The sequence below is a fragment of the Macaca nemestrina genome, chromosome 2 (genome assembly GCF_043159975.1).
Source record: "Macaca nemestrina isolate mMacNem1 chromosome 2, mMacNem.hap1, whole genome shotgun sequence".
Lineage (NCBI taxonomy): Eukaryota > Metazoa > Chordata > Mammalia > Primates > Cercopithecidae > Macaca > Macaca nemestrina.
Genome location: NC_092126.1, coordinates 183,586,796 through 183,608,550, shown reverse-complemented (window position 1 = coordinate 183,608,550; position 21,755 = coordinate 183,586,796). Strand labels below are relative to the sequence as shown.

The window sequence follows — 21,755 nt, the reverse complement described above, 5'->3', positions numbered from 1 at the left end:
ATATGGGCTTGCTTGAACACAGCCAAAATACAGAATATGTACTGGACAGAGGTGATGAGGACTTATCACCTGATCTCACTTGATAATGTATTGTTATTTATTTTGGACAGCTTGCTAAAGAACAGAGGTTCTCAAATTCTAGGGACTCATGAATCACTTCAATATGAGAAATAATCCTCTGCTTCCACCATAAACTACCCACTTCCTCTAACTTGTCACTGAAAACCTCGCCAGAGGAGTGAATATTGAGGCTGCTTTTGTCACAGGGTAGTGAGAATAAATGATGATAGCATATGTTTGAAGAGCACTTTTAAAAGTTTTTTTTATGTCCACTTCCTTAACATATATCTTGATTAATATCAGAGGCAAAACATAATTAGTTTATGTGTATGTTCATAATAAAATGGAAACCATCATGTTTCTTTCATCTGCCCACCACTTTTTAAGTATGCTGTTATATTATAGAACAGGGGAGAACTAGTACCAGGAGTCACAAATTATAGCCTGTGGGCCAAATCTGGTCTGCCACCTGTTTTTATAAATAAAGTTTTATTGGAACTCCACCATACTCATTTATTTGTGTGTTATCTGACTATTTTCATCCTACAACAGGAAAGTTGAGTTCTTGTGATAGAGATTGCATGGCCTACAGAGGTTGAAATATTTACTATCAAGTCCTTCACAAAAAAAGTTTGCTGGCCCAGGACAGCAAAATGAAGCAAGCTATCCTGTCATGAAAGTATACATTTAAATACAAACGGGGTAAATGTTGTCTACAGCTTCCTAGAAAAGATTGGGGTAGAGGAGATTGTGGGGACTTTTAGGCTTAGGTCAAGAAAACAGAAATCTTGAGGTTTTCTCTTCAGATCCAAAATCAAATAAGGAACTTGGGTCCAGGAAGCAAGAGAAGGAATTCTATGAGTAAATATCTTCATTTAGCACATTTTGTTAGTGCTCCTCAAAGAAGGCCAGGAAGTTTTCCATGCCAGTAATAAATCTTGAGGGAGCCTAAGAAATAACCTAGTGATCTGTCTTCTAACATGACAGCCAGTGTTCACTCTACATTCAAATAAAGAGCAGGGTGCGTACTGGGCAAGACCTGTTTGATTCCTCTGTGGGTCTTGGCACCAGGAGGGCTTTATTAAGAACCTTTCCAGTAACTCTTTTTAAGCTTATGTCCCTTTCCTTTTAAAACACCAGAGTTCAACATTCATTACCTTTCTTCCCTTTGATTGCCCACTGAAGTTTTCACAGAAGAAGTAATGGTTTTCCTGTTTCCTTTCCGTGGGGCCATTTTGCACGCCATGGTTCTCCTTCCCTTTTTTCAGTCTTGCATGCAAGTAAAAGCAAGTTGTCTTCTACTGTTAACTGCGGGAAAAGGTTTGTGGGGGCCTTTTTTTTCCCTTCCCTCCTCCACAACTGGAAAATATGAGGCAGATCCTGTTTATGTATGCTGTAACCTCAAAAAGAGCTGATACACTGTTGTCATTAAAGAAGAATCCCAAGCTGTTTATCCTGCAGTGAGTACCAGAGCTGTAAATCTGACAGCCCCCCTGGGCCCTCCAGGCAGACTGTGGAGAGCTCTTCACTGCTTTCCCAGGCCATCTCCGAAATGCAAGGCAAAGGTTTCTGTTGCTGAATCCCTACACTCTGGGAACAGACAAGATGTCAAATGTTGTGGCTTTATTAAAAATCAGGGGCTTTCTTCCCTTGTATTAACTTGTTCTTTGAAATCTGTTTTCCAGAGGGCTTTTCTACTCTAAACTGTAACTTCAATACCTATCTTTATGCTACTTTTTTCTCTGTGGATCTCTTATCATGTTCCAGAAATCATTTTGCAAATTTATTCTATAGCCAGTATGTTTGGCAAAATTATAATAAAATAAGCTTTCTTATTTGTCTAAAAACTAGTAAAAACTATGCTTTAGAAATACATCTTTCTGTCGAAGTTTCGTTCCCAATTTTTGTTAATCTTATTTTCTATTCATGTGCAACATTTGACCTTTTTTTTTTTTTTTTTTTTTTTTGAGACAAAGTCTCGCTCTGTCATCCAGGCTAGAGTACAATGCCACGATTTCGGCTCACTGCAACCTCTGCCTCCTGGGTTCATGCGATTTTCTTGCCTCAGCCTCCAGAGTAGCTGGGATTCCAGGCGCGCATGACCACGCCTGGCTAATTTTTGTCTTTTTAATAGAGACAGGGTTTCACCGTGTTGGCCAGGCTGGTCTCGAACTCCTGACCTGAAGTGATCCACTGGCCTCATCCTCCCAAAGTGCTGGGATTATAGGCATGGGCCAACACACCTGGCCTGATTTTCTTTTATAATAATGATTTTTTATAAAGCTATGTTTGTATAAAGCTATTTTAATTGCTTATTTTTTTAGGATTTATTTTATTTGTCTATGTTAGTTCCCTTTGTTTTGGTTTATCCTGGGGTCAAACCCAGATTCTCCTTACAAGGATTACATTAGATAGAGATCGTCAAAACCAGAAATGATCAACCTGAAATACTTCCTGGTCAGCTTTTGCTAAAAGAAGATATATCGATGCAATATGATTACCTTTCAAATAATGGACATCTAATGACACAAGAGAACAATCTAGAGCGTGCTAGTTGCTGCCACAGAAACGGATACAGAGACAACCCACAGTCTGGTTCTCATCCTTGTGTCCTTTACCTTACAGGAGAGAAGGGCTTATGATAATGAGCAGAGATTTCACTTTTTTTTTAGGAAGCTTAGGAGTTAGGAAGACCGTAATTTGTTCTTTAAACATCTGTTGCATTTTTATAAGTTCTCTTACCTTCGAAGCTTCGGGTTTTTGCTTTTTACTTTTTTAACTGTCTCCTATACCCGCTGATGGCAGACTCTGTTTTCTTTTATCCTCTTTTCCTTAATACACAAGAATTAAATGAAGCAGTGTCTATAATATAAATTCTTGGAAAAATTACACAACATGATAACAACTAATTATAAAGGCAATTTGTAGATTTAGGGAGAATTTCATCCCACAGTGATAGCAACATCGTTGGACCTGAAACCAGGACCTATTGATGACTGACCTGGGGCAATTTATCTCTGAGCCTCTGACTTTCCTTATCTATAAACTTATCTTAAACTCTGCAAGCTTCTTGAGCTAATCCTTCTTGGGTATTAAGATTCAGTTCAGGAGAGCTGAGTTGGAGCCTAGAAATCTTCATTTCTGATAAGCTCTCCAGCCAGTAGGCCCTCAGACCTCACTCTGAAGACACAAAACTATATAATCTCTAAGATCCTTTCCTGCCTAAAATTCTGTGATTCTGAGTCTTCTTTCAACTACATGGCTTTGGGCAGGCCTGATGCTTCCTGGAAATTCACTGTTTCATCTGCCATATGTATAATTAAGAAATATATTTTTTCGTTATCTTGCCCGGAAAACCCTTAAAAATGTAAACAATAATTTTGATCAGAATTAAGTACCTCTTTTTGTCACTGCTCAGTGGAGGCTTGTCTGTTTCATTCCTTTAATCTCTCATCATATGCTTATCTCTGTAAATATATTTTTCCTCTCTAAAGGCCTCTCAGATGCTTTTCATCTTTCTGAAAGAATGTTTAAAGCCAAAGTCCAGGTGCTTACACTTTTGGACTTAATAACTGAGCTGTTTTTACTCACCGCCCCCCCACCACCCTTCTTTTTCTTTTATCATTGTCAGCATGTGCTGAGCCCCTCTGATGGCCAGCTTCACATCTACTTTATGCTTTGCTATTTCTGTTATATTGCAAAATCCTATCTAATCTGTGGGTTACAATATCTATCCAGTTGCTTTTGACATGCTTTCGAGGTTTCATCCCCACTGAATGTCAGTCTTCTGAGTTATTTTTTCCTGGATACTTGTACTTCATTGTATTTTGCCAGACTGAACTAACGGTGTACTTTACTGTTCACTTTTCTAATCTCCAGGGATCCATGAATATTGTTTGACCTCACCTCTGTTTCTTCTACCATCTCCACCTTTAGTGCCATCTGAGGAACTTATTAATGTAACTTCTCAGATTTCCAGGTCATTAATAAAGTTGTTTAATAAGACCTTTTTATGCAGCCTGGGAATTATTCAGACTTACTCAGTTTTTACAGCTCTGCTATCATTTCTTGCCCACTATTATGTCCTGTATAGTTAAGGATGCAATAGAGAGAAAGATTACTTTTCAAATTACAGCTCCTGCAAGAGATGTCTCTTCCCAGAAGACCCTTTACTGTTCCACATAAGAAATCAAAACTCTCATTTAATTAGAGAGGGCTTTCGGAACAAGGCTGGCCAGGGTACGCTTACATAAGCTTGTTTGCAGATTCCAGTTAGGTCTCCCAAGGTCACAGACAGCTGTGTTTTGCATTTAGCATCCTTTGAAAGAAGAGTGGATGCTTGGATAGCTTATACTTGACATGCAGAGAACTTAGGGACTGCATACTTTCACATGTTGCTCATAGGTTCCAAGCAAATGGCAACACACCATCATGCAGAAACTCTCTATCTGCCGTTATCCTGTGAGCTCCCAATCAGTGATGCATGGTGTTCTTAAGAAGTAGACTCAGGGAACAACCAAAGTCATTTCTTTCTCTTACAATCTGAGAAGCAAGTATGTTTGTACTTCACTGAGAGTGTTTCAGGACAGCAACCAGATTTAAAAATAAGAGTAGTTACACACGAAAAAGGTGGTTAGCTGTTAAGCCATGGCTGGATTTAGCCTTCAAGGAATTTATAGTACAAAAAGTTAATGCATGGCAGTGTGTATTTAAGATAAGGAGGATTTAAGGAAATGTAGAGGGGAGAAGAGTAACATTCCAGAGAGTGGAATTACAAGATAGCCTTCATCCCCACAAGAATTAACATAGAAAGTAAAACAGTACAGAATTTGATAAATTCAGTAAAAATAATAAGGAATTGGCTGTGCCCAGTGGCTCACACCTATAATCCCAGTGAGGCGGGACAATGAATTGAGCCTAGTAGTTCAAGACCAGCCTGGCAGCATGGCAAGACCCTGTCTCTACAAGAAATAGAAAAATTAGCCAAGCATGGCCGTGCATGTCTGTAGTCCCGCTACTGGGAGGCTGAGACTAGAGGATCGCTTGAGCCCAGGAGGTAGAGGCTACAGTGAGCTGTGTTCGCATCACTACACTCCAACGTGGGTGACAGAATAAGACCCTGTCTCAAAAAAAAATAAGAATAATAAGGAATTATTAAAATAGAAATTTAGGACACCCAGTTTCACTTACTCAGACTCTAAAATGGAATGTCAATAGTTTAACAGCCAGCTAAAACATTATTGTACTAACAATATTGAGTTATCCTATTTATAAGTTAGAATTGGGCTTGCTTTTAAAAAAAAAATGATAACAATACATTCTGGTTTGATAACAATTTCATGTCAGTATTTTCGTATACAAACATCACATTGGTGCTAATATATTTAGCCCCACTCAGTTAGAACAACTAAAGAAAAGTAAATTAACTTTTCAAAGTCTTGAAATATATAGGAGGGAAAGTAACAGTAGTTATTGAAATGAAACACCCTCTAGAAATAGAACCTTTACTACCAACCTACTTGCATTTTAACCAATAATTGATAAATCCAGAGAAAATGTAGAACTTTGCCTAGTTTTTTTCTGTTACAGTTCTTACATGTAGAACAATGACATAACACATACGTAATATAAAACATAATGGTTGTCTTAATTATCTATTGCTGCATAACAAACCACTCCAAAATGTAGTTGTTTAAAACAGCAACAATTTATTTTTTATTGACTAGGTCAAGGGTGTCCAATCTTTGGCTTCCCTGGGCCACATTGCAAGAAAAATTGTCTTGGGCCACACATAAAATACACTAACACTAATGATAGCTGATGAGCTAAAGAAAAAAAAGTTGGCCTGGCATAGTGGCTCACACCTGTAATCCCAGCACTTTGGGAGGCCGAGGCAGGCAGATCACTTGAAGTCAGGAGTTCAAGACCAGCCTAGCCAACATGGCGAAATCCCATCGCTACTAAAAATACAAAAATTAGCTGAGCATGGTAGCGGGTGCCTATAATCCAAGCTACTCAGGAGGCTAAGGCCAGAAAATCACTTGAACCTGGGAGGTGGAGGCTGCAGTGAACCGACATCACACCACTGCACTCCAGCCTAAGCAACAGAGTGAGACTCCATCTCAAAAAAAAAAAAAAAAACAAAAAATATTGCAAAAAATCTCATAATATTTTAAGAAAGCTTACTAATTTGTGTTGGGCCACATTCAGAGCTGTCCTGGGCCACATGTGGCCCACGTTGGACAAGCTTGGACTAGGTTCAACTAGATGGCTCTCTTTTCCAAATGAGGTGGCCAAGACCTCTGCAGTAGCATTCAGCTGAAGCTGAAATGCACAAAACGACCCCTCATGATCCGGGGCCTCTCTCCCCAGTCCTCTCAGCATTAGCAGTCTAGTACAGACTCCTTTACAGCATGGTTACTGGTTTACGAGAATGCAGAGGTGAGAGTCGCCAGGCCATTTTGAGGCTTGTTTACACCCCAAAGTGGTAAAGGGTTATTATCGGTGCTTTCTGTCGGTCAAAGTATTCGAAAAGCCAGCCTAGATTCAAGGTAGAGGATATAGCCTTCACCTCTTGACAGGATGAATGGCAAAGAATTTGTAACCATCTTTAATTTCCATATAGTTTCTTGGTAAATATTTGTTGACTGATAGTATGAATATTGCATTTGAACTTCTTTATGTCCTTGGTTGCACTGAAGTGATGTTTATGTTATTATTTTGTAGAAGAGTTTGCTTCACAGTTCATGAAAAATCAAGAGTTATTTTATCATGTCAGCAAAAAAGTAGATTTTTTTATTTTTGGATAGATACAGCCAGTGTCACTTTTGGTTATTAAAAATCTTTGTAAGGGTGTGGAATCAGAGCCCTCTTTCAGATCCTTCTGATTTTCAATTCATTGTGAGGTTTCATTATTTTATGAGATTATATGAATGCTCCAAACATTACATACCTGTATTCACACTTTAGAACAAAAATTAATCCCACAGCAAATCCCAGGTTTGGGGAGTTACTGCCATTTTACAATTTCTATGCCTCAATTACTCTCATGATAACCAAAAAAAAAAAAAAAAATCAAGGTTTGATATCTGTATTATTTAAAAAAGAACTCACATAAAATAAACATAGATGTTGGGATTTTTTCTTTTTCTTAAAGTTTAAATAATTCATATATGGGTAATGTAATCTCTAACAAAGGTTTTCATGGCATGTTGAGAAACAGTGGTTTGGAGTGGCTAGATCAAGCAACTCAGAATTCACCATATGAGAAATTAAATGCTTCACAAAATTAACAGTGTAACATTGGGTCTTCTGCAGACTCTTTTAACTTTTACTCCATCCCTCTGCTGAAATAAGCTAGCTATTTTTCTTTTCTTTTTTCAATTAATAAAAAATTAAAAATTTCTATTTTTTTAATAGAGACAGGGATCTCCCTATATTGCCCAGGCTGGCCTCAAACTCCTGAGCTAAACCATCCACCTGCCTCGGCCTCCCAAAGTGTTGGGATTACAAGCATGAACCACTGTGCCCGGCCATCATTTTTCTTAAAGCTCTCATAACCTAGCTAAGAGGAGGGAAAAAAAATTTAATAACTCTAGGGTTCTGACTTCCCCTGAACAAACTATCCCTTTACAGAGGGTTTCTCAAACTTTAGTGAGCATAAAAATCACCCAGGGAACATGTTAAAATGTAGATTTGGGGGCATACCCTGGACAATTTCAATTTTATAGTAAGAGATGGGGCCCAGGATCTGAATTTAGTACGTGGGGCGATGCAGATATAGGTGATCTGTGGACCACATTTTGAGAAATCCAGCTTAGATTTCCTCCTGCCAGTCTCAGAAAGGCTGAAAGTGGTTAGATATGAAGGAGTGATGCCTTGTTCTCTTCTCCCCACAGCAAGAGGCAGTGAGGATGGCAGAAAGACTTATGTGGGTTCATCAGATGATTAGAATCGATGTCATTTCTTGGTCATATCAGCTAATTCTTTATTTGCATTGGAACTGGAAGGCTTGTGAGAACAGATATGGAATGCTTCATCAGTTAGTTATTACCCGAATAAGGCAAGGACTGCCTTTTCTTGCATAGTCCTATTTTAGGATGGATGTGTACACTTTTCCTGCCATGGTTACCAAAGCAATCCCTCTGAAACAAGCCCATGGTGCTGTCCTAAAGGATGAGTTGAGAATATTAATTGGTTTGAGGTCTGTGTTTGCAGAAGATAAAAAGGAGTCACATATTTATGTCATTATTTATTTAAGAAATATCTGTTGAGCATCTTGTATAATGAAGGTGTTATTTTAGACACTCTCAACAGCCAGTGTTATATCCATTAGTCTTGCTGATATTTCTAGCCCCTTATTTGATGAGCCTTAATTTTTGAAAAGAATTGCAGGACTTCAGACCACCTCCATGGTTCATAATCCTCTCTCAAGACAGGACTTCACCTAAACCACCCAAGAGTCCTTCTAATCTTAACATTTTCAAGAGATAAATCATCTTTTATCTCTCTCTCTCTTTTTTTTTTTTTTTTTCCCAGCAATAAAGATGGAGAACAAATCACCTTTCATGTAAAACAAATTGTATACCATGGTTTATTATTATCTCGCAGATACCCTGATGGTCAGTTTATGCTTTTGGAAACCCAGCAGAATTCTTTGAAATCCCACTGTCATACTCTTAAGCAAACTTTAATCTTGTTTGTCAATGCTAGTCTCTTTGAGGAATCTGATTATACTTGACAACCCTTATCTTCCATGTATACTCATGTGTAGAAAGATCTCTCTGTGGATAGCTTAGGGATTAACGACTCATGAAGATTCTTTGGTTGGGAATAACATCTTGTAGTTTGGCCTCTGCACCCTAATTGTTGCCACCTTGAAGTCTGCATGCCAGTATAGTGTGATTATATGAGAGTGTAACAATCATAAAAAGTTCTCTAGGAAGGGATTTTTTAAAATATATCCATCAATACAGGCAAATAATAAATGTTACAATGATACATCACATCTTTTATTATTTTTATTATTAATGTCTTTTCTTAGTTGTTTTAGAGCCGGGTTTCTCATTCTGTTCTGGGTAAGTCTTAGTTGCAGAGGGCTGTCCTGTGCATTGCAGGATGTTTAACAGCATCCTTGGCGTCTACCATGCCAGTAGCACCCTCTGAGTTGTGACAATCAAAAATGTCTCCAGACACTGTCAGATGTCTTCCCAAGACAACATTGCCTTCAATCGCTAACTGTTTTAGAGTAGGAGGCATGGTGTAGTTAGACTTTAGGCTATCTGAGGAAAAACTGTTCCAGTATCTTATGGTATTCCTTCCCCATCTTCCTAAAAGTGCTACATGAGCCTCTGAAAATATTGGCATGTTCCTAGACATTTTTAGTTCAATTCAGTCTTTAAAATGGAATTGCAAAATACAAACAACTCTTTATTTTCCCATTATGTTGTTTATAACAAACCAAGAACATCGTTGCTAAAAAGTCATATATCATAAAGTGTGCTGCATAGAATTCCTAGAATAGAATCTATTTAACATACTGACCTAAGCTGCACGTGTAAAAAGTAAATACTACTTATTACTCATATAACTCCATAGGCAAGAATTTACAAATACAGTATAACAAAAACTTAAAAGGAACTCCTCTGTACTGCTGGGGAGGGAAGTCAAAATTTTTTGTCATCACAGATAAGAAAATTCACTGTTATCATAACTTACAGCTTTAAGACTGGTAGTTAGTTAATGGTTTCTATTTTCTTCTATCAGTGAGAAATTATTCATTTCCAGGAATCTCTTGGAGAAGACAGCCCGTAATATCTGAATGAGGAATGAGCCAGCTTTGAAGACCCTAAACAGCAGTGTGGCATTCATATTTCTGGTCAGAAGAATGCAGCTCTGGGAAACGGGGTCCCACGGGGTAACTATTTTTTGGTTATAGTTGAGCGCCAACAAATTTTATTTAGGAAGACTTTATAGATGCCACACAAACACACCCATTTTTTATACCCTTACTTAAATGTACTATTACCTGTTTCTGTTTCTGTGAGGTCCATGCATGTCACAAAATCTGTTTGTCAGCATGGTAGTCAAAGACACCTTTGTCGACTTAAGACAGCACCTAGTTTGAAGAGATATAATTCACCCCTTGGGTTCATTTTGTGAGAATGGCCTATTGTACATTCCACAATCTGTAGAATTAGCTCTCCTCTGGTTTTGAAAAAAGAACAAATTGAGAACTCTTGCCCTTGTGGTTTTATTTAATGTTTAGAAAACTTCAGGTTTAATCTAGTACTTTGGGATGTATATATTCTACTGGCTATATTTATGAAATTACAATTATTTTGCAGCAATTTCCAGCTCTAAATAAAATCGTGTATGGATTTTATTGTTTAGGGTCAGACATGTTGGCAGTCAGTACCTGACGGGGTCACAGTGAGAGTTTTTTTACTTAATGCCTCAGGATATTCAACATAGGACTCTCCAAAATATTCAACATGAGAATTAACTAAATAGTTTTACTTTATCTCAGGCTTGCTTGCACCTGTAACTGTTTGTTTGTTTTTATCTCGACCAACTAGTTAATTGCCAAAGGATTATTTTAGATAAGTAGCCCTTAAAGTATGTTGTGTGGAACGGCGGCATCAGCATTACCTGGGAACTTGCAAGAAATGAACTTCCTAGATCCAACCCCAGGCCTACTGAATCAGAAACTCTAGGGGTGGAGCCCAGTGATCTGTATTTTAGCAAGCTCTCCAGCTAATTCTAATGCACAGCAAGATTTGAGAACCATTGTTTCAGATCATAATCATTGTGACATTTTCCCCTCTTATCTCTGATGCCATGAAAAGCAAATGATTTTTGCTTAGAAACGAATACTAGTTGTTTAGTGCATGCTTCTTTATCTTGTTTGAAATATGAGGCCTACATTTAGTGTCACATTTTTTAAAGTGTTAATCAGTCTTAACTGAATTGTGTTTTCAACTTCATAAAAATTTTTTTAACATCACCATTTCTTTGTTTGTTTGTTTGTTTAGAGAAGGGGGTCTCCCTATGTTGCCCAGGTGAGTTTCAAATTTCTGGGCTCAAGCAGTCCTCCCACCTTGGCCTCCCAAAGTGCTAGTATTAAGGCATAAGCCACTGTGCCCGGCCTGATTCTTGCCATTAGAAGTTCCATGGTAGCTTTTGGTCAAAAGTACTAAGGTTGAGCATAATTATCAAAATAAAATTTATGTAAGCTGAAGTTGACAGCTGAATTACAAAGAGCATTTCTCCATTGTAGTTAATTTGTGTTATTTCTTCCTTTCATAAAATAATAATAATGCTTGTATTAAAATCTGGCTATTCTGCTACCCCCATGCCAGCAGAAAGGAGCTCCGATTTGTAAAGTAAAGCCTCAGCCACGAGACCCATGTCATTTGCTGCATGTCCAGGCTTCTAGATTCTGCATTTGTGCCCCAGGTAACCAAAAGCTCCATATTGTTATTTCATGTACACGTGTAAATAACTTTAATGGCAGCCTTTGGAATGGCTCATTTTAAAAGTCCCTTTTATCTCCTACCGGCTATTTTTCACTAGCCCATTGAGTAGAGGGGTTTTTCATGCTACCCACATAAAAATATGCAAACATTTATAAGCTTAGGTTCACCAAACTAGTTAATTTGTACCTAAATATGAATCTTGATCAAGGCTGCTTGCAAATTCACATTTTGGGCTCACTTTCAGATTTCAGATATATGGAAAAACTCAAAGAAAATGAATAAAGCCTTTCGATGCTTTGAAGATTTGTTTAGAAGGAATAGCCACTAAAAACGGGAAAACAATACAGTATTATGGGAAGTAAGAACCTTATGATAGCCATGTCTCTTAAACGGAGCTTTATGAAGAGGAACTGATGTGGTTTTACTATGTCTATGCAAGGGATTTGACTGTAAAGCCCTAAGTTAGAGAAATCGTCACTTACGTATAAGCATGAGCATATGGATATTACAGATCAACCTCCCTTTTTCCACTTATTTGTGTTCCTAAAACTGAATATTTATAAATCGCATCATAGTTTTCACTTGGTTCATATTATCATCTCAGAGCTGTAGCTTCTTTTTCACTTGCCTAGGTGGAATTTGGCTGCTAAAATACCTATCCCCAATCAGTCCCAGCCTCGCATCAAGTTAGGGAATTATAAATGAAGTAGCCACTATGTAAAGGTAATGTAATGAATCCAAGAGTTATCTCATAATGCAGAAACTCATTCCCTGTCGATGTCGTTAGCTTCAGATTTTTCTGTCATTTGTTGAATTGTGGCCCACTTTTAAATATGTATTTATGGTGCAGATCTCTGCTGAATCTCCTAAACTAAGCCATATCCCCTAAAGTGATGGTTTCCAGCCCAGGCTGCTCAATAGAATCACAAGAGAAACAGTCCTGATCAGTTGAATTAGAATCCCTGGAATATGGAATTGTTTTAAAAGTATCTAAGGTGATTCTGCTGTATAACCAGAGTTGATAACCTGAAGTTTGCCAGAAGAGAACATTAATATTTTAGAGCAGCTTATTATGGTAGATAGTGTGATTATAAACTAGTTAAAATGTTTCACACCAAGAGGACTGATGTTTCATATCTTCCCTTCTCCTTAAAGAATTCATTTCTTTCTGCTTCCTCACGTAGGGAAAAATGACTGACTTTTACTTTAATAGCAGGGTCTTTTTATACAAATGTTGCCCATTTGGGACTATGCTTTCTCTAAGTACTTGTAATTTCTCAAAACCATACATTAATCCAAAGTTTCTTTCCTCTTTTGTCTCAGAAGCAAAAATATCCCCATTTCTTCCTCTCTTATCAACGAAGGCCCCTCTGTGTTCCTCTTTCATCCTTCATCTCAGCACAGCTATAAGATGCAGGCAAATAACATCCTCAAACTTACAGGCTTTCCATCTCTCATGAGGGAACAAAGTGCCTTTCCTCCAACTGAAATATTTCTGAAGTACTCTTCAGCCACTGCAGTGTTCTGTCATTTTTGTCTGTCACCTGGGAATCAGAGCTATGCATGTGGATGATGACCCCCTCCTAAGTGGCCAAATAAAAGAAGTTACATATGTCTTTTATTCACTGTGTTTCTCTGGAGACCTCCACTAGCAGGAAAAGAGGTGGTTACGTTTTCATGAAGAGTAATATACTCCCACGTTGCATTTTAATGGATAACTTAGCTCTGGGTTAGATTCTTCGGCATAAAGGTCACCACTTTTAATATAGAGGACCATGAGTTTAGTCATTGGACAAGTTAATCAACTGGCTGCTGTAGTTCAAAAGTACATCTGCATTTGAATAAAATATGATTCGTGTTAGAGAGCTAAACTTGACGTTTGGTTTCCTCCAGGTAATAAAATAGCTTTTAATGAAATAAACATGTACCTTTCTGCAGCAAACCTGCATAAAGAGCATAGAACAGTTGCATTTCCTTTCTGGCAGTGGTAGAGAGTCTTTGACCTGCCATGGGCTGCTTTATTTTATTCAGTCTCAAGTAGTTAACCTGCTGAGCTGATTAGAAAACAACTCCAAGTCATTCAGTACCGCAGAAGAAAGGGACAGAAAAGCCACGAAGTTAGTTGTACTTGTTTGGACATCAAGATCATTGATTATATCATTCCAAGTATTACTACTGAGAAATGTCTTGGAATCAGCTGACCCCCTCTAGTTCTAATACCATAAAGGAAAAAAAAAATCCAGGTTCTACTCTTATCTGTGCTTTATCACTTATAACAGTACCTAACTCCTAGTTGATACTCAAATACTTTTTTTACAAATTTTTTTTAGCCCTAAGCTGTGTACCCAGATCAAATACCTTTTTAAGAAAAATTAAAGTGATATTTATTACCCACCAGGCTAAAGTCCAAAATATGTGTCTTCCTATAAATCATTGCAGCAATTTAGTGTAGAGCCTCTTAAAATTTTTGATAAAAATCATTGGAGAGTTGGGAGCAATGGCTAACCCATTTTTTCACTTTTTAAAATTTACATATGGTAAAATTCACTTTTGTGTCTAGGACAGGTCTGTAATTCAGACAAATGCATACAGTAGTGTGATCACCACCATAATCAAAATACAAAACACTTCCATCACCCCCAAAAATCCTTCAGGCTCCCTTTTTAATCAGTCCTTCTCTCTATTCTCAACCTGTAGCAACCGCTGATTTTTTTTTTCTATTCCTCTAATTTCACCTTTTCCTGAATGTCATATAAATGGAATCATAGAACTTTGAATCTGGTTTCTTTCACTTAGCAGAATGTACTTGAGATAATATCCAAATTGTCATGTGTACCACTAGTTTGTTCCTTTTTGCTGCTGTTTAATATGCTATCATACAGCCGTACCATAGTTTGCTAATCCATTTACCAGTTGAAGGACATTTGGGTTATTTTCTGTTTGGGGCAATTATGAATAAAGCCACTATTAATGTTCACGTACAGGTTTTAAGTGAATGTAGCTTTCTTGTGAGTGTTTCTCTAGAGTGGACTTACTGGGCTTTGTTGTAAATGAATGTTTAGCATTTTACAAAGAACTGCCAAACTGTTTTCCAAAGTGATTGTACTGTTTTGTATTCCCCCCAACAGTGTATGAGAAATTGCAGTTGCTCAGCAACTTCACCAGCAATTGGTATTGTCAGTGGCTTAGTTTGGTTTTGTTTTTGGTTGATGGGGTTTTGTTTTCTTTTGTTTGGTTGGTTTTTTGTTTGTTTGTTTGTTTGTTTGTTTGTTGGTCATTCTAATAGTGGTATCTCCTTGTGGTTTTAATTTGTATTTCCACAATGACTAATGGTGTTGAGCATCTTTTCATAGACCTATTTTGCATCCAAGTATAGTCTTTAGTGAGGTATCTTTTAAAACCTTTTGCCTTTTTTTTGTTTTATTGTTTTCTTGTTATTGAGTTTTGAGATTTATTTATGTATTCTGAATACAAGACTTTTTCAGATATATGACTTGCAGTTTTTTCCCCCAGTCTTTGGTTTGCCATTTCATTATATTAATAATGTCTTTCACAAAGGAAAAGTTTTTGGAGAAGTCCAATTTATCAGTGTTCTCTTACGGACTCTGCTTCTGGTGTTGTACCTAAGGAATCTTTCCCTAACACAAACTCACAAAGATTTTCTCCTATTGTTTCAACTATAGTTGTGTTTTTTTTTTTTGGTTTTGTTGTTTTTTTTTTTTTTTTTTTTTTTTTTTTTTTTTTTGAGTCTCGTTGTGTCACCCATGCTGGAGTACAGTGGCAAGATCTCGACTCACTGCAACCTCCACCTCCGGGGTTCAAGCGATTCTCCTGCTTCAGCCTCTCGAGTAGCTGGGATTACAGGTGCCTGCCACCGTGCCTGGCTAATTTTTGTATTTGTAGTAGATATGTGGTTTCATCATGTTGGCCAGGCTGGTCAGGAACTCCTGACCTGAAGTGATCTGCCTGCCTCAGCCTCCCAAAGTGCTGGGATTACAGGCATGAGCCACTGCACCTGGCCCCAACTATAATTTTTTAAACTACTTTTGTAGGTTTTTAAAGTGAAATTTGGGAGCTTGCTGGAATGGAAAAGGCAATGAAAGAGAAAAGTTCTCATATGTGTCCCTTAGACATTCCTTGCCTAAACCAAAAGCTTAAATTGATACAGAAAAAAAAAGTTTCATTTCAGAAGTTAATATAGGTTTTCAGTGTAACACTCAGACATTATGGAATAAAGATACCTAGATCCCCCAAAACTAAAAATAAGGCAAAAAAGTAAGTTATTATTGTCAGAGGAAATATATCAAGACATAGCTAATATATGGATAACTAAATAATTCATTTTCTGATTGAAATTAACTTTTAAAACCTAAATCATTTCAAAATCTTTATATTTGTAGAAAACGAATATTCTGCACATTGATAATTCATAATAAATTGCTGAGAAAACGATTACATTTTCAAAAGTGTCAAAGCACACCATTTTCCTCAGTCTTACACAGACGTCAAGTTCTTGCTCTTTCCTTTCTCTGCTTCTCTGCAGTTTTCTCTCTTCTTTTTCTCCTCATCACTCCCTTGAGTCTCCCATTTTTCTTGCTAATCCTGACTTATATCTTCTCGTCCTTGTGCCTTGTAATTTCTTTTTCTTCATATTTTCCTCTCTCGTCTCTATCTGCCCCACTTTTTTGTATCTTTTAACTCACTACAATATGAAACCAGTTTCTTTCTCTGGGTAGTATTTATTTAGTGAGCTCTTTTTGTCCTTTTTGTGATTTTAATGTTTTTTTGTTTTTTTGTTTTTTTGTTTTGTCCTTCTGACTCAGAAATTTTTTAGAAGCACTAAGTAAGTCACTGTTTGCATGTATTTGAATCACTCATGGTTTACACTCTCCAGAGAGAAAGTATCCTTTGATGAAATGAGGACATTTCCCACCTCTGCTCTGTAAAGCGCCAGTATTAGAAAGCATCAGTAAGGATCATTTTATCCATTTCCCTACCAGTGAAGTATCCAGGAGTAAAAGTTATATAATATAGTTAACATGAAGTGTCTAGACATAGCTACTTTGCTAATACATTCCAACGTCTAGGTCTCGTTTTCAGCGGCTTAAAGAAATGTAGTAATCTTATTGATCTGCTTTCCAATTTTTCTGGCTGTATTTGCCCTACAGGAAGTATTTTATTAATTAGAGTTCAGTTGCATTTTCAAATATTACTACATGCATATCCACACGCGAAACCATCCAGAGATTTACTTGGTTTTCCTGCTCTTTCCTACTTAATAATGCTAGCTAATACTCTTCGAAATTAAATATTTTCTTTGGTTTTACTAACTTTATGCAAGTAATGGATTAACTGAATTTAAAGCCCTAAAGAGCAGATGGAGATGAAGATATGAAGATTTTTCTGCATCCACCTATAAGTCAAAGCCTCATGTCAAGCAAAAAGGATAGGAAGCAGAAATATTTCTAAAACTGAACAATTTAGTTTAACAGACTAGAACTACACATTTCCCATTATGGTTCTTTACATGATATTTGATAACTGAATCACTTTACTGATGTCTTATCTTTGAGTGAAAAGGTAGTATAATATAAATAAAAATTTCATAGGCATGTGTATGAAGTAAGAATTCATTGCTTGTTAATAATCTGGAAAAGAAGACACCTGTGGCTAACGGAGGAAGATTTAGCCAGGCTTTTTAAGTAGCATGTCATACTAGGAACAATTGGATTCTAGTCTCCATTTTTGCCACCTACTAGTTCAGTGACCTGGAGCAAGTCTTGTCTTCTGTTTCCCAGGCTGCGAAATGTAGGAATTGACTCAGATGATCTCTAAGACCTCCTCTAGTACTGAACAAAATTGAGGGAGGAAATAATACACTCATCTTCCCTACTCCAGCCCCGTCCCAAAGCCAGCTAGCTTTTCTCCTGATAGGAGTGTGTGGAGCCACAGAAAGCTTCACTGACATTTTCTCAAAGCTCATTGCTCCACTGTCTGCGGCTGCCCCTTTTGAGCTCCTTCCGTGGAGGGCTTGTTCCAAGAGCAGTCCCTCCCTGAACTATGAAGCACTCTGTGAATGCCCCTTCTGGTAAGGCCCCAGGCATCTTTGTCCACGTGGGTCCATTGTGCAGCTGTTTGCTATTGTTTTCTTCAAGATTCAAATTTAACTGTCCCAATCTTCTAAGTCTTTAAGATAGTCAAGGGAACATTAGCTCACTGAAAATAATTGAAAACACCTTTTGGAAAAGTGCAGCTGGGAGCGCAAGCATGGGATTCAATCACACTGGTCGTGATTTTTCAGGGAAGAGATTATTCCTCTACCTTATAACATTTTCTAAGAAATTTAGAGAAAGCAATTCCACCTCAGATTTTCTGAGTCATAGTGTTTGAGAGCAAGACTAGGCCACAGAGATGCGTGACTTGCCCAGGACCTCCCAGTGGTAGGTTATGAAACTGTTCTGCGATCCCCTGCCTGGGCTCTTCCTCTGCAACACTAGCCTCCGCCTTTCCAAAGCCAGACAGACCATCCTGGGGTTGCAGTCATGTTCTCTGTAGCATTTCCCATTGCCTTTGACCCTGAGTCACTCCTCTCATGAAATAAGGCTGTAATTAGGACACCCAAATGCTCAAGAAAACCTCTCCATCAGAACTGCACAACTTGTCTCATCACCACTGTCCTAGGAGCTCTCTGCAGGTATGCCAGTGCTGACAGGCTGACTGGCCTCAGGAATGTGGTATCTCCTATTCTCCCTAGAGCTTGCCTGCTTCATTCCATCCCATGTAGTCTAAAGTGTATTTTAAGAAAACTTGAAATGAGTGCAGAGGTTAAACATTTCAAAGTAGCTTGGGATTACAAGTAATTTTAACCCAAGGTCATTTGGAAAATGTCACTCTTGAAACCGTACCTTTAAGGGGTGTGCATGTATGTGTGTGTGTCCATGTTCACCTTCTTCTTCTAAAACAAAATGTTTTAATAAATGAACTTGGTGGAATTTGATTGGAAAGATTCATGTTTTGTAAGGGAAGAAGCAGTGTAAGAAATTAGGTAACAAGAGCAGCCAGTTTTAAATATGCTGATAAATGCTTTGCAGCACAAGTCTTCTACCCTGTCCCCAGCCATAAGCATCATGAGTTACTCTGTCATCAGAAGTGTAGCCATGTTCTAACTTACGTGCCTGACTTATATTACAAAAGCATACTAGCTCCTCAATTTCCCACATAATCTTTGTGTCTGAAGCCACTTGAGTATCCCAAATTCCTGTTTCTGCCATATCTGACAAGAACAAAAATAATATTGGAAAACTAACCGTTTTCTACCAGTATCATTAGGCAGAAGTGAAATCCTTTTTCTAGACATATTTCCAGTATTTTCCTTAAGACAGGATTATTTCCTCAGTGTCTCCTCTCGTGATTCGCAGGTACATTGTTTTCATTCCGTGTTGGGCCTGAGTAAATATTAATTGAAACTGTAAAGGCAGTATATAGCATGGTAGTTAAGAACTCAGGTTCTAGGGTCAGATTTCTCAGGTTAGAATCTTAATGCTGGTCTTTACCAGCAAGTTGCTTGATCTCTCTGGACCTATTTGTGCCACATCTGTAAAATGGGGTTGCAGATATTAATATCTATTTCATAGGGCTATTATGAGCAGTGGCCCTCAAAAATGTACTCTGTAAAGAACTTAGAAAAAATGCATACTTCCTCACACATTTTTAAGCTGGATCTAAAACTTTTTATCATGGTTTTCAAAGTTTATTTTTGTTAGTAGGAGGTAGAAAAGAGTAAATATTCTATAACATTATTAAATAAGAATTTATTGTGATTGAAAATAGTTGGCATGCTGGCTAAAGATATCCTGATTAAAGCACGTGTCCCTGAAACCAGTTGTATTTCCCGTCATAGCATATTTTGGATTCCAGGAGTCTGTTTACCCCAAAGACAACAGTATACAAGACAATGAACTATAATAAGATTTGTTATGGGTGAAAAGTTTGGCTTTTTTTTTTTTTAACATGAAAAAGCCGGTATGAATGTAGTTGGATTCTCAGGCAGCTAAAAAATAAAGTACAAGTGGAAGTTAAGGTCTAAAGACAAATATCCTTAAAATACCCTTGCATGTGCATATCTTGTATTTGCATGCCCAGTATGCTTACCCCAGTTGGAAAGCCACTAGTTATGAGGGTTAAATGAGTCAATGCATGTTAAGCTCCTAGAATAATGCCTGGTATGTAGTATGCACTAAGCAAACATACATTATTGCTATTATTATTTTAGGTTCTCTCTTTAGAAAAAAAATATTCATACTTACTCTGAGGCCCTACCTTGTCCTCATGTCTTATCTCCCTGCATTCAGCATCCTTTAGAATTAAGTGACTAAGAATCAGAAGAATCTATTACCTCTGTATTAGGATCATGGTTCTATTCTTCTCACAAGACAAACTCATTCCAGGAGTTAACAGCAGGGACTTTCTGGTCAAATTCCATTCAGTTTGACTATCTATAAATATGACATTCTCCTGGATACACATAACTTTCACTACCTATGGATCCAACCTGATGCTAAAGGTTCCATAAATTGAGAATTTATGGAGTTTCATAAATATTTTGAAGGAGTAGAGGTTACTGGATAACTGCAGAAATAGAATACAGAATGGAAAAAATTGAAGTGTAAAATTTTGAAAGAAAAGGGTAGCTCATTTTAAACATACTCTATGCACTGGTCATCAGACACTTAGAAATCTCAAAATCAAAACAGGGACCCCTGGCCTAACATATTACCAGATATGCTGAGTTGAGCAGCTTATGTCATTAGATATTAGTTCTGTGTTTTTATAGCTGATGTCTTCTGTAACTTTTTAGTTACCAAAACAATGTATGTTCATTTTAGAAAAAGTCAGATAATCCCGAAGGAGAAAATGAAAATCACTGATTTACTACCACCTAGGGATAAAGATTTTGATACATATCTTCTTGTTATTTTTCTTAAACAAAAAATATATGCTTTTAATTTTTTAAGTAAACTTTTTACTTTGAGATAATTGTGATTCACATGCATTTGTAAGGAACAATGCAGAGTGATTCCACATACTCTTCAACCAGTTTCCTCCAGTGGTAACAGCTTACAGGACTATAGTGGAATGTCACAACCAGTATATTGACATTGATACAGCTTAGAAAACATTTCTGTCACCACAAGGATCCCTCATGTTCACCTTTTATAGCTACAACCGTTTTACTCCCACCCCCTACTCTCTCCTGAAACCCTGGCAATCACTACTCTGTTCTCCGTTTATATAATTTTGTCACTTCGAAAACAGTATATAAATAGAATCATACAACATGTAACCTTTTAGGATTAACTTTCTTTTCACTTATCACTTAGCACAATTTTCTGAAGATTTATCTAGGACATCTGAGTTTTTTCTAGTTTTTGGCTATTACAAATAAAACCACCATAAAGATTTGTGTACAGGTTGTTGTGTGAACATAAGTTTTCATTTCCCTGGGATGAATGCCCAGGAGTGCAGTTGCTGGGTTCATACGGTAGTTTTATAGAGTGACTGTACCAACTTACATTCCTACCAGCAATGTATGAGTGATCTAATTTCCCTGCATCCATGCCAACATCTGGTGTCATCACTATTTTTTTTATTTTAGCAATTCTGATAGATGTGTAGTGATATTTCATTTTGATTTTCATTTGCATTTCCCTAGCAGTTAATGATGTGGGACATCTTTTCATCACTTGTCATCTGTATATCCACTTGGATGAAATGCTGGCTCATGTCTTTTGCCCATTTTCTAATTGAATTGATTAGATTGTTCTTTATTGTTAAGTTTTAAGAGTTCTTTATATTTTTTAAATGGTTATCCTTTCTCACATATGTAGTTTGGTATATTTTCTCCCAGTATCAAGATATTATTTTCATTCCCTTAACAGGGTCTTTCATGGGGCAAAAGTCTTTTGTTTTGATACAGTTTAACTTACCAATTTTTTTTATGGATTATACTTTTGGTGTTAAGTATAAAAACCTCTGTGTCCAGGCTAAGATCCCAAAGATTTTCTCTTATTTTCTAAGAGTTTTAATTTTACATTTTACATTTAGCTTCATGATCCATTTTGAATTCATTTTTGTTTAAGGTGGTAGACTTGAGTTCGGATTCATTTTTTTCCTACGGATGTCCAATTTCTCCAGCACCATTTGTTGAAAAAGCTGTCT

At 37.2% G+C, this 21,755-nt stretch overlaps 2 protein-coding genes across 7 annotated transcripts in view; one reads left to right on the top strand and one right to left on the bottom strand.

Annotated features, from left to right (window-relative positions):
- The window catches only part of LOC105477475 (cms1 ribosomal small subunit homolog), a 369,751-nt gene that overhangs the window by 265,642 nt on the left and 82,354 nt on the right, over positions 1-21,755 (top strand). The window contains exons 2-3 of one of the 5 annotated variants that reach the window (XM_071092521.1): positions 9,847-9,976; positions 11,424-11,517. The exons of the other annotated variants lie outside the window; for them this stretch is intronic. Coding sequence (XP_070948622.1) covers positions 9,881-9,976; positions 11,424-11,517 — 190 coding nt within the window. The 5' untranslated portion in view covers positions 9,847-9,880. The remainder of the gene's footprint in view (positions 1-9,846; positions 9,977-11,423; positions 11,518-21,755) is intronic. 5 annotated transcript variants of the gene reach the window in all.
- The window catches only part of LOC105477476 (filamin A interacting protein 1 like), a 297,624-nt gene that overhangs the window by 256,774 nt on the left and 19,095 nt on the right, over positions 1-21,755 (bottom strand). The window lies entirely within an intron of this gene.